This window comes from Vombatus ursinus, unplaced genomic scaffold (assembly GCF_900497805.2).
Source record: "Vombatus ursinus unplaced genomic scaffold, bare-nosed wombat genome assembly UNPS02014847.1, whole genome shotgun sequence".
Classification (NCBI taxonomy): Eukaryota; Metazoa; Chordata; class Mammalia; order Diprotodontia; family Vombatidae; genus Vombatus; species Vombatus ursinus.
In genome coordinates, this window is record NW_020954625.1 from 6,097,550 (window position 1) to 6,110,951 (window position 13,402).

The 13,402-nt window shown below is 42.8% G+C and overlaps 1 protein-coding gene across 1 annotated transcript in view; it reads right to left on the bottom strand.

The window, feature by feature from the left end:
- Nucleotides 1–13,402, bottom strand: part of TET1 (tet methylcytosine dioxygenase 1) — a 166,052-nt gene that overhangs the window by 124,204 nt on the left and 28,446 nt on the right. Inside the window, exon 3 of the mRNA XM_027840713.1 lies at nt 1,599–1,652. Within this exon, the coding sequence (XP_027696514.1) occupies nt 1,599–1,652 (54 nt within the window). The remainder of the gene's footprint in view (nt 1–1,598; nt 1,653–13,402) is intronic.

Genomic DNA, 13,402 nt, shown 5'->3' on the forward strand with positions numbered 1-13,402 from the left:
TCTAATCTTTCTTTACATTCCATCAATCTGTTTAATAACCAATAGTCTCTCCCTCTCCTCTCTGTGTCATATTTATGTCTATATCTCTGTGTTGATATGGAAGGAAGAGGAGAAGCGAACAAGGGAAGGAGGAGAGGGAAGGAAGAGAGGGAAAGGAAAGAAGTAATTTTCTTTGGTCATTAAATAGACTGACCATCTGAATTACAGTCTAGCTCCCTCAGGACCACAAATAGCTAAGCAGAAGGCCCAGACCTCAGTAGGATGAGTCAGTGGTCTGATTATTTGGTCAGAGATGGAAATAGTGAGCACAGGATCACTGCTCCTGATGCTTTTAGAGTCTTGGGAATAGGAATAAAATTAAGCAGAATTAGGTGATGATTTTTAAAAAATAATCTTATAAAGTTGACTGAATATACATTCTAGCACTACATGCCTATAAGCCCCAAAGTGATCAGGGAAATTAGAAAGATAGATAGAATTCAAAGTTGGGGTTTTCTCTTGGATCAGACCTACTTGCAAGTCACCCTCAAAAAAATAATAATCCCTGTCTTGAATATTTTGTATCATTTTTATACAGTTCATAAAACCAAAAAAAAGATTCAATTCTTATTTTTGCAACAGTCACAATGTCTTGTTCAACCTGTCAATTTTTACTTCAGTTCTTCTGAAATGTTATCCAGCTGGTGAAACATTGTAACCATTGTACTGACAAAACAATTAGAAGTACACAGTTTTGTTTTGTTTTTAACCTAGTAATTTTGTTATGGCATAGTCTCTTTAATTACTTAGGATGTTTGCTCAGCCTGTTCATATTTATAACAATATGCCAATTCTCAGGTTGCAGTAGTTTGTAGCCTTTAAAAATAAGCACAATTATGCTCATACTGAATCTAGCTTATAAGAATATAGCCGTGAATCTACTTTTAATAACGCCTTGTAAAACCTTCGATTTATATTAACCCTTTCAAACCCCATAGACAATTAATAAATTAAGCTGCTATTAAACATTAACCCTTTTCCTGAAAATATTTAAGCAATCCACACAATCCCACGGTTCCATGAATAATTATCAAAATTAAAGATTGTATGAGAAGAATCACGCTTAAACCAATATACTTTTGCTACAAATCAAGTAGTTAATAAGGTGAATTGAAAGATGTAAAGGAACTATTTTCTAGGAAAGTCACAATGTCTTTATTATAAAACTTTAAATTATACCTCATATGACATTTAATTCAGAAAGCAATGTCATTGCTGTCTACTTTAAATAACTCCCGGAAAGCTGAAATCCGCATTGATGGAACCGAACACAAACACCACAATTCACGGTGGCCAAAAGAATGAATTTCCTTAGTCGTGCTGGTAAATAAACTTTCCATTACATAGCCTAGTGCACCACTGGAAATAAAGGACGCAAACGTGTGCCTTGGGCAGTACCACAGCAAGAAAATGTACTTCAGGGTTTTAAAAATTCATTTAGCAAATTAAAAAATCAGGAGATTTATTGTTTGCAGTTAGCGCCAAATTCATCCCAAGTGACAAGAAAAATACTATATAAAGGTGGAAAAACAATTAGGATAAAATCAATAACTGGTTACCTTTAAAACTTTGGGCTTCTTTTCCCTCTGAGGTCTCTTGTTTTCCTTTATAACCTAAAAAAATCAAATTGCATAATGAGCCTCATTTAGAGAGAGGAAGAAAAAAGTGCCCCCTTCCAATTAATGACAAATGCCCAGCAAAACTCTTTGTATTGCTTCAAGCCGCAAACATGTTTGATGGGAGGAACTTAAAAAAAACAACCGTGGTGCAAATGTTCCACTTGCAGAGTCTTCCCCCCGACGCCGCCCGGCAGCCCCCCCCCCCCCCCCCCCCCCCCCCCCCCCCCCCGCCCCGCGTGGGTCCTTCTCCCCAGCCCAGCCCAGCCCAGCCCACGAGGGAGCCATCTTGCCTGCTCCTGCTCCTGCAGCAGCAGCCGCCGCCTCCACCGCGGGGCCGTCCAGCCGAGCGCTCGGGGGGGCTCGGGCTCATAGTGCCCCGAGGCAGCCCCGGCCGGCCGGCCCCGCGGACAGCGACAGCGCGCTCGGCATGCCTCCCGTAGAAACAGCCCCAGAAGAGGAGGTGCAGTGCAGCCAATGGCAGCGCCGCGCCGCGCCGCGCCCGGGCTGCCGGGCGGCGGGCGCTCTCCAGGACGGGCTCGGCTGGGCTCGGCTGGGCTCGGCTGGGCTCGGCTGGGCTCGGCTCGGCTCGGCTCGGCTCGGCTCGGCTCGGCTCGGCTCGGCTCAGCCCGGCCCCGTCCCGGCAGCCGCCGCCGAGCCCGGCTCAGACAAAGGACCGCCTGTACAGGCTTGACTCTTCCCCACCTCGGCGGGACCCAGGCGGCCCCAAGCTGCGGCATGGAGTGGGCGGCACAGGATCTGGGCTGCGCCGCCGCCGCCGCCGCCAACCGAGGCCCCCGCATACACAATGCACCGCGAGCCCCCTACCCCGCCCCGCCGCGCCGCGCCGCGCCGCTCCGGGCAACCCCCGGGCGGCGGTCACCGGCGGATCCCCGGGGCCGGGGCCAGGTCTGCGGCCCCCGGAGGGTGCGGGCCGGTGTCACCCCGGTTAAAGGCTGAGGGGCTGGGGCGGGAGGAGGGGGCGCTGAGAGCTGAGGGTGGCCCTGGCTCGGCGAGGTACGGTGCAATTTGACTTTATAAGGCGAGGCTCCATATTAGCTCTATTTAAAGGAGGAGGAGGGAGGTTATCTGAGGACAAGCCTGCCCGCCTCGCCTCGCCTCGCCTCGCCTCGCCTCGCCTCGCGTCGGCTCAGCCCCGCTCGCTCAGCTGTCGTGGGGCTTCCGGGCTCCTTCCTCCGCTAACCACACCTTTGCAGCAGCAGGAGCGGGGCCCCTCACACTAACGCACACCGAGCCGTTTGATTTCTGTCAATAAACGTCTCCGGGTGAGTGAGAGCAGATTAAAATGATAATGGCAGCAATGACATAGAGAGGGAAGGGAAGCTTCCTACAACGCACTTCCTTCCTAGCCGTGCGGAAGGACCGAGGGAAAACCTTTCCTTCAGTCTCTGCAGGCACTTGGGCTGACCTTTTCTTTTCAAAAGCAACCCCACCAATCTCTCTGCGCCGCCCCCCCCCCCCAGGTCCTTTCCACCACCACCCCTCTCCCCCAAGCCTTAGGCTCAGACGCCGAGCTTCCGTACAAAAGCCAGATCTTTGGCTTCTTCCCATCAAAAGCCTCCCCCGATCTGGGCAGGGGTCCCTGAACATTTATTCCCACTGCGGTGCAGAGAAGCCGGTCCGCCACACAGCAGCTGCCACGGCTTGCAGGTGCCATCTCCACAGCCCACCTAGCTGGGCGGCCAAGTACCCAGCGTTTAACGAGAGCCGTCCCACCGCAATCCTCTGACCGCTGAAGGGACCCCCGACTTTGCTTCCCATACTTCTCCCTCACATTCCCCACCTTGGGTCCCTGGTACAGACGCCCAGTCCCCACACACCTCCCCCGTCTCCTCTGGCCGAAGGAAGAGACCCACTGGGTATGCTGGACAGCCTGCCCAAACCAACAGCAGTATAGATAACGCATCCGAAGAGGGTTAGTCCCGGAAGCATAGGAAAAGACTTTTCACTTTCTGCCCCTACCTTATCTGAGCCCATCAGGCTGTCTGGATTTTGATTACAAGCCCCGCCTTGAACTTGGAGTCAGAAGCTGGTTTCAAATCCTGTCTCTGCAACTTCTTACCTGGGTAACCTTGAGCTTGTCACTACCCCTCACTGGGCTTCTCTCTAAACGAGTGGGTTGGACTAAATAATCTCAAAGGTCCCTTCCCCTGCTCTATCAAATTACAAATCATTTTCTTAGTCAAAATTCTAAGTAGGGCATACTGACCAATCTCCTAGCCAGCCTCCTAACCTATCTGTACCACTACTTCATTTAAACTCTCAGTCACTACCCTACCCCACACATCCAAAAATAAATCGTTCAAGAAAAGCCATTTTTGATAATGGGGATGGGGGATTGAGGTCTCCTGCCTCACTAAAACACGTAACGAAATTGATAAATTCTAAGACCGATTCAAATCCTGACAACCTAAGCTGGAAATATCTTTAAGGAGGACTGAAGCTTTTCTTTCTGGAATGGGACAATAAAAAAAAAAAATCTGACATAGATGTTTTATTTTTAAGCTACAGAAAAGTTTCTATGATAACTAAATTTATTTCTAAAACATCCCACAAATTATTCTTAGGTTGTTGCCATGTTAAATAAAACATCACTGAACAGTGAAGTATATTGATTATAGTCATACCTGCACTATTATTCAAATGGTTCTTTTTTCCCCCTAAAAGCCAGATCAGGAATCAAAGAGCTAGTTTAAAATAACTCAAAAAAACAAAGCTGAAAACACGAGTCCATAATATTTTCACTATGCTGGGCACTTATGATGATGGAAAATAACACTATAGATCTGGGTGCACTGTTCTGCAAAATGAGTTAATAAATAAAGCCGCTGTTAAATAAATTTATTGTTGCTAGATGGGAGATTTTATAAAAAGTGACCAGGGAAGATAATTAGTTCCAAAGGCCCAGGTGAGTCTGAACCTCAGAGTTGTACATGTTTAAACACAGAATAGATTGGTAGTGGCTGATGGTTAAAGCCATTTTGTTCAAAGTCTTCTACCTAGTGATTTAATAGTCTCAGTTCAATGAAAAGGTGACAATTTCATCCCAAAGGTAATTATCAGACCACACTATTCAAAAAATCAGAAAATGTAGAAACCCAGTTCAATTTCTTGACTGGGGGTGAGGCAACTTGGTTCAGTGAAGCCACAACTAGTCTAGGAATCCAACTCTGCTAATGGATTTGATTAAGTGATATACCTCTCTGGGCATTAGTCTTGTGATTTCTAAAAGATAAATCATGGTCCCCAGCATCCATAACCCAGAAGTAAGACAAGATTTAATGACAATAATTCCAGTTTGAGTGTTAAGATTAGGGTTACCCTGCAGCCAGGGAGAGTGGATACATTGCTACACTTGGACACAGGAAGGCCTGGATTCAAATCTCGTGTCTGTTACTTATTCAGCCAGTCAACAACCCTAAATTAAACAGACAGATTCTAAGAAGTAGAGAGCCTGGCAGAGGGAGCAAGAGGAGAGCATCAGTGGAAGGAAAATTCAGAGTCAATTCAATTCAACAAACATGTATTATGAACCTACTGAGTTATAGAGCACAAGTTTGAAAAATACTCAAATGGATTCTGTGATCTCATCAACCTGGAATTTTCCCTCCAATGATCAAGATCACAAACCAGCCACACCTACTCATTCTATGTCACTCTTTTTTTGGTGTAAATTTTTTATTTTACACTTAAATACAAAATGAGAAAAGAAAAAAAAAACATTGCCATGTACCCATTCTGTGCCACTATTGTCCATGTCCTGCCATCATTTGTCGCGGGGTTCCATCCAACATGCTGGAGGCCATCCCTTACCTTCTCTTGACATTACATAATGTCCCATCTGTTGTTGCTCACTTTCACCCACCTTCCCATCCTATCACACATTTCCCAGATGACACCTTTTATTCCTGTTCCATGTGCTCCAGAGTTTGCCCATGAGTGTGTATAACTGGAAAAGTGATAAATGAACAAGTGAGGCCCAGGAGAAGGTAAACAGGGAAAGTAGTGGGTAGAGAGAAGACTGGGTGGCCTTCAGGAAATTGTAGAAGTTCCTTTAATGACCCCACACTTCTGGAAACAAAGGCCTGTCTTTTGAATATTCATATCATACTAGTGTTGTAGAACTGCAAGCCCTGAAATGGTATAATCACCAAAAAAATGAAAATGAATATCAAACAGAGGACAATGGAGAGAGAAGTCTAGGGCAGATGTGCTCAGGTTGCAACACAGAATGAATGAGGTGCTGGGAATCACAGTCCCAATCTGCAAAGAGCTTTCAGCCTGATACAATCCAAATCCTGAACTGTGTCTTGAAGGTGGGGAAAGATGCCAATAGACAAAAATGGGTGTCTGTTCCAGTGATAGAAGATGGCACCCACAATGGTATGGAGGCAGGACAGATCAATATGAAATGAGGGAATAAAGAGGAATCCAATATTTTAGGGCCAGCATGTGTGAGGATCAAACTAAGAGCATGATTTTTATACTAAGGGTAATCCTTGCCTGAAGGATTTCCAATACTAAGCTTTTGGCAGCCATAAACTTTGAAATATAGTATTCTTTGAAAATTAGATCTCAACCTAATTAAGCTCAAACCCTCAGAATATAGGTACAACTTAATTCTGGTGTCAAATACCAGGAAAGAAGAGTTTCCTTCATTACTTGTGAGATGTAATAAAAACTTCCCCAAAAATCTCACAACAGAAGACCTCAATGGAAACAAGGAACAAGCTAACACATATGACCATAAGTGGGCATGTTTTATTGTCCTGTATTTGTGGACAATAGGTTTGTACCACCTTTCAAGTATAAGTGCAGCTTTGTCTAGGTGCCTGCACATTGTAGTCCAATTTCTCTTTTCTCCTGTCTTTTTGTTTCTCTCTCTAGTCAACTCCTCCCCTAGGACCTCTCTCTGGCAGTCTCCATTCCCTCCACCCTTTCCCCAAGGGCCAGTTGGATTCCAGATGTTATGTGTTCTGCTCCATGTCTTCCTATCGATGTGGCTGACAAGCACAGTTACCCCTTTAGGACTTCTGCACATGCCTGAGGAAGACAGCAGGTATAGGGGAGAGCAGGTAGATCTGTTATGTGGAACAGTAAGGAGAGAGCTATGCAGAGGAATTAAACACACAGGTTCAAATCCTGGCTCTGTTACTTTTACTTGTATGACCTCAAACAAATCATTTAGCCCTCTCTAAACCTCAATTCCTTGTGATAATAATAGCTAGCATTTATATAATGCTTTAAAGTTAGCAGGGCATTTTGTAAATATTGTCTTTTTTTCCCCTCACAACGTCACTGTTTAGAAATTATGCTCAGCAGGATGATTTCAGAAAAACCTGGAAAGACTTGTATGAACTGATACAAAGTGAAATGAGCAATACCAGGGGAGCATTGTACACAGTAATAGCAATATTGTACAGTGATCAACTATGGAACACTTAGCTATTCTGATCAAGACAATGATTCAAGACAATTCTAAAGGACCCACGATAAAATATGCTACCCACCTCCAGAAAGAGAACTGAGGAGCTCTGAGTGTAAATTGAAGTATATTTTTTAAAAAAGAAAAGAAATTATGCTCTGACTTTTAACCCATTCTGACCCTAAAAAACGCCAGAATCCTTTTCTCTATAAAATGAAGGGACCTCTTTAGGTAACTTCTAAATCCTATGATTCTATTAGTCTATGAATCTGTGATTCTATAGCCACACAGACTAAACAAGTGACACTTGTGTCTGAGGACCTTTTCTTTTCAAGTTAATGTTCAGGGCATAACTGATGAAATAGTTGCCTCAAACAAGTGGATAGAGCTAGTTCTTCACAGAACCCTTAATTTTAAGTCCAACATCCTTGACAATGCTAAACAGAATTTCCTCAACATTCTTTGACACTGCTTCAGGTTTGAAAATGGCAAATCCCCTGTATCTTGTTATCAGAGATAATGGGTTAATCAATTTCAAAGAACTGGGACTGGATTTCAAAAGGAAAACATCCCACAAAAGGAAATCCCTTCTCCTTCATCCCTCTCAGCATTGGCAGATCTCCTGTCTGCATTTTTGGCACCCTTGACTAAATGAATGTTTCTGTTACCAGGTAAAGAGGCAACAATGATTATAATCATCAATACTACAGTAGGTGCCTAGGATTATGACTGCCAACCAAAACAAACGAAAAAGAACGCAAGAACCTATCATTTAAAACCATTCTTTCTTTGGTGTTTTTTCCAAATCTGGCTCTTCATGGTTAATATTTAATATATTTATATTCTCCAGTATCTTCAAAATTAAAATTGATGAAGAACTTATCTCTTATGACTGATTGATATCGATTCTAGGCAGGTAACCTATCTACCATCAATGTACCTACCTTAAGTTTAGACAATCTAAACAGTGAATCAGCTTTTTAATAATAGCTCACGACACACAGGGCTACGCACACAAACATCCGTAGGGGATCTCTCTATATTACACTACGCCGATTCTAATAAGTTGTTGTTGTTGTTCACTTGTGTCTGACTCTTCTTTACTCCATTTGGGATTTTCTTGGCAAAGATCCTGGAGTAGTTTGCCATTCCTTCTCCAACTCATTTCACAGATGAGGAAATGGAGGTAAATAGGGTTAAGTGACTTGCCCAGGTCACATAGCCAGTAAGTGTCTAAGGCTGTATTTGAACTCAGATAGATATTCCTGACTCCAGGCCCAGCACTATCCACTGCACCACCTAGCTGCCTGCCTGATAAGTATAGTGATACATGTATCTGTCCTCTCAATACCATTTCTACTGCAACTACCCCATTAACCTTTGCTTGGACTGACAGCAATTGTCTCCTAACAGATCTCCCGATCTCCCATTTATCCAAACACACTAAACACACTAAAGGGAGACTGGTCTTCTGAGCACAAAAATATAATCCTATCATGCTAAATACTCACAAACCTTCAGTGGCTCAAAGTGTCAGCTGATTAAGGACCAGACTGAGGAGCCTTCTCTCATGGATTCATCTTCATCTTTACATACTCTACGCAAACTGGATTATATTTACATACTCTACCCAAACTGGATTATTTTATCTTTCCTATCAACAAATTTCACATCTCCCTTCTGTGCCTCAGTGCAAAGGTTTCTAGGCTGAGGGTGGGGGAGGGGAGGGAGGGGAGGCTTCTTTTTCTGCTGTGTTTCTTCAGCCTCCTTCAAGGTCTGGATCAAGTGTTCTATTTCAGGAAACTTTTCCTGAATCCTTTCCCTGGAAATCACTTATCATAATAACAGCATATTTCTAGATTACTTAAAGTTTCACATCACTCTATACACAATTTCTTATCTGATCCTCAAGGCAGGTATATTCTATAGATATTATTGTTCTCATTTGACACAAAAAGAAACTGAGGCTCAAAGAGGTTAAGTGACTTGCTCAGGGTCACACAGTTAATGAATATTGAAGAGGAGATTGAAACTCAATTCTCTCCTTATTCTAAATTCAAGTAACTTAAAAAAAAACTTTTATCTATGCCTTTTGGTTTTAAATCATATTAATTTCCAAATATGTCTTCTCTCCATTATCAAGTGAACCTCACTTGTAAACAGAGTGGGTTAATAAGAGATCAGCCCACCAAACCATCAACTGTGTCTGGTATCATATAAAATATCCCATGGTCTTGGTCTCCTGCCTTTTTTTAAAAAAAAAAAGAAAGGAAAACACATTTTCTCACTTGTTCTCCAAAGCCCAGATTGGTCATTATAACTATACAACATTCATTGTCATATTTCTTTTTTTGGGTTTGGTGAGTAAGAGGATTGGACTCAGGAAGATTTGAACTTTAACCCTGTTTCAGTGGTTAGCTAGCTACGTGACCCCTAGGCAAACCACTGAATCATTCACAGCCTCCTTTTCCTCATCTGTAAAAAGGAGATAATAATAGCACCAACCTCATAGAGTTGTTGTGAGGATCAAATAAGTTAACTTGTATAGCAAGGTGAAAACCCTAAGACACTATATAAATGCTACCCATTATTGTTGTTAGTGGTGGTGTAGGTTTTTTTTTTTGTTTGTTTGTTTTTTGGCAAGGCAATTGGGGTTAAGTGACTTGCCCAAGGTCACACAGCTAGTAAGTGTCAAGTGTCTGAGGGCACATTTGAACTCAGGTCCTCTTGACTCCAGGGCTGGTGCTTTATCCACTGTGCTACCTACCTGCCTTACTGGTGTAGTTTTTAATATATATTCTTATGCTGTTTCTTGTTCTTCTTCAGTCATTTCAGTTGTGTCTGACTCTTCGTGATTCCATTTGGGGTTTTCTTGGCAGAGATACTGGGTAGTTTGCCATTTCCTTCTCCAGTTCATTTTATAGATGAAGAAATTAGGCAAACAGGGTTAAGTAACTTGCCCAAGGTCATACAGTCAGTAAGTGTCTGAGGCCAGATTTGAACTCAGGTCTTCCTGACTCCAGGCCCCAGCACTCTATCCACTGAGCTGCCTAGCTGCTTCTTGTACACATTTTAATTTTTATAATGTTACATGTGTACATCTTATTTCCCTTTGTTAGATTGTAAAAATCTTGACTTGAAGGCCCAGAACCATGTTTGATTTGCCCAGGAATCTCTCCCAGCAGAGTGTATTACATATCATAGACATGCAATAAATATTTATTGGAAGGCTATATCAAAGGCAAAAGCCAGTATAATGGAAGTTCTGGATTTGAAGCCAGAGGACCTAAACATGAATCTTGGCTCTACTCTTTCCTGACCTGGAGTCAGAAAGATCAGAATTCAGATCTCACTGTGAACACTCAAAAGCTAAGTGACTATGGGCAGTTTTCTTATCTGTAAAAGGAGGGAATAACAGCTTCTTCGGTATCAAGTGATGAACATTTATTAATTGCCTGCTATGTTCCAAGAACATAAAAAACAAAAGTGAAATAGAATCTGCCCTCAAGGAACTTACATTCTAAATAGGGAGACAATTGGGTAGGCAGGCAGTCAAGAATTCATTAAGCATTTTCTATGGACCAGGCACAATGCTAAACATTGGGAATATGAGTCCAAGCAGAAAGACAGTCCCTGTCCTAAAGGAGCAGACATTCTAATGGAGGAAAACAACATACAGCAGGGAGCTGAAAAGAGGGAGTGAAAGGTATTTCACTCTAGAGCAGGATAGAGAAAGTCCTAAGGATATGAGTTAGCAGTACAGCCTGGAGAAAAAGGAAGGTATCATTGACCTGAGCCTCCCCTTTAAATGGAAGGTTCTGGGAGAAACCAGCCAACCAAATATATGTACAAGAATCAGGGCATGGGGATGGAGAGTACTTCCAAGGTGAGAAGTGATGCAGGGGTCAAGTGAACTTTCGGGGTGAAGAGGTTTCTGTGGCATAGTAGAGAAAACCCTGTGGAAAGGAATCAGCAGTGCAACCTAGCAGTCTCCAATCCTGATGTCCAATATTGGAGTGTCATAATAGCAGGTCAGTTCATTGTCACTAGATCACAGATTTCACACAGGATGACACGAACCTGAGGGATGTGATGCTACTAGATACCTGGGACAAGGCAAGCAGCATTTCTCTGACGAAAACTTTGTTCCTGTATTTGGCATAACAACAGGGAAATTTGCCGATTCACCTTACTAGAAACAGCTCAGGCAAGTCGTCAGCCAAGATCTTCAGGGTTGGATTCCTCCTCAAATGTCTGGCAGATGAGTAGTGCACCACATTTCCCAAGCACAGTGTTGTTAAGAGAGGGACTGTGCACTGCTCCTTGGACATAGGGACCAATATAGAATCCAGGTAGTACAGTCCCTCATGCAGTTCATTTAAGAATCAACCCCCCAGCCCTCCACCCCCAGTGTGCTGGTAAATAATACCAATTAGTTCTTGAAAGACTCTTCTTTGTCAGGTCCAGCCCTAGGCTGAGAGAGTTCGGCTATCTCCAGAAAACCATTGTGGAGTCTATGTGGAGTCTCACAGACTGTCAGACAATATATGTATCTAAGTATCCTGAGAATAGATACAAAAATAAATACAAAGTAGTCTTAAGGAAGGCACCAGCCACTGAGGGAATTGGGGAAGGCTTTACATAGAAAGTCATACTTAAGTAGAGACTTGAAGGAAACCAACCAGGGATTCTAAGAAGAAAATGCTTCTCAGTCATAGGGGATAGCAAGTATAAAAGCAGAAGAGCAAATAGGGCGGTTATGACTGAATCAAGAGTTTAGGGAGAGGGCCAGATTGTGAAGGGCATTAAATGCCAGATAAAAGAGTTCATATTTGTTCCTGGAGGTAATTGGGAACTATTGGAGTTTTCTTGGAGTGGGGTTACCTGATCAGAAGTGTGCTTTTTAGGAAAACTGCTTTGGCACCAGTGTGAAGAATGGATTAGGGTGGAGATAGATATGAGGCAGAGGAATTAAAGAGGAAGATATTACAATAGTCTGGTCAAAAGATAGTGAGGGACTGGATAAGGGTAGTGGATATGTGAATGAAGAGAAGGAGACAAAAGAGGAGGAGTGTTGTGGAAGCAGAAACAACTTTCTGGGCCAGTTTCTTCATCTGTAAAATCAATGAGGTTGGACATGATGTTCTTTGGTTTTGTTTGTTTGTTTGTTTGTTTTAGACAATTGGAGTTAAGTGACTTGCCCAGGGTCACACAGCTAGTAAGTGTCAAGTGTTTGGTCTGAGGCCGGATTTGAACTCAGGTCCTACTGACTTTCAGGGCCAATGCTCTATCCATTTTGCCACCTAGCTACCCTTTATGATGTTCTTTAAGGTCATTCTAGCTCTAAACTATGATGATGATGATGAAGGCCTAGAAGACAACCCAACATTCCAAATGAAGTGGCAAGTATGTCTTTGAGGTCAAAGGTATAGTGAGTAACACCATTGTTGATTTTCTCTTATCTTGTCACCCAGGAAGTAAGAGAAAAGTACTTTCTTTTTTTAACGTGACTAGAACAATATTATAGTTTTCCTAGTAAAGCTAGCAGTTAATTTTGTGTTATTTCTCTGTCCTCAGTCTCTTTGGTTTGTGCCCATTTCTTCATCTTAAAATCAATTATAGGTTGTAAAACCTTGGTTTAAAAAACTCATCTTATGCTCTCAAATACAAATGAAGTCATGGTCTATTCTAGGGGTGGGGAACCTGCAGCCTCAAGGCCACATGGGGCCCTCTAGGTCCTCAAGTGAGTCCCTTTGACTGAATCCAAACTTCACAGAACAAATCCCTTTCATAAAAGGATATTTTTCTGTAAAACTTGGACTCAGTCAAAAAGCTGCACCTAAGGACCTAGTTCTTTTCACCTTTTACATTTCACTGTAAGTGATTCCTGGAAAAGGAAATGGAAGAATTTATCTTGTTTTGAGAGTGTATTATGACAGACCCCACACACAGCAGGCAGTTATACATTGCTACTTACAAAAACATTTACGTTTCTTAGGATCATAGATTTGGAGGTCAGCTGGACCAACTCCCTCATTTTACAGATGAGGAAATGAAGAGATGAAGTAACACATGCAGGCAAAAAGCGGCAGAGATAAACTTTGAATCTCCATGCTCTGACTCCAAAATTTAGAGTCCTACCTTCAAGGGCAGGCAGGAAACTAAAGTGGAGGCAAAATAAGCCTCCACCTTGAAATGCTCCCACCATCTGCTGCCTTTGCTTCTATATATGCTGCTGAATAAATCTGGAAGAAATTCTTCACATACACACACACACACACACACACACACACACACACAC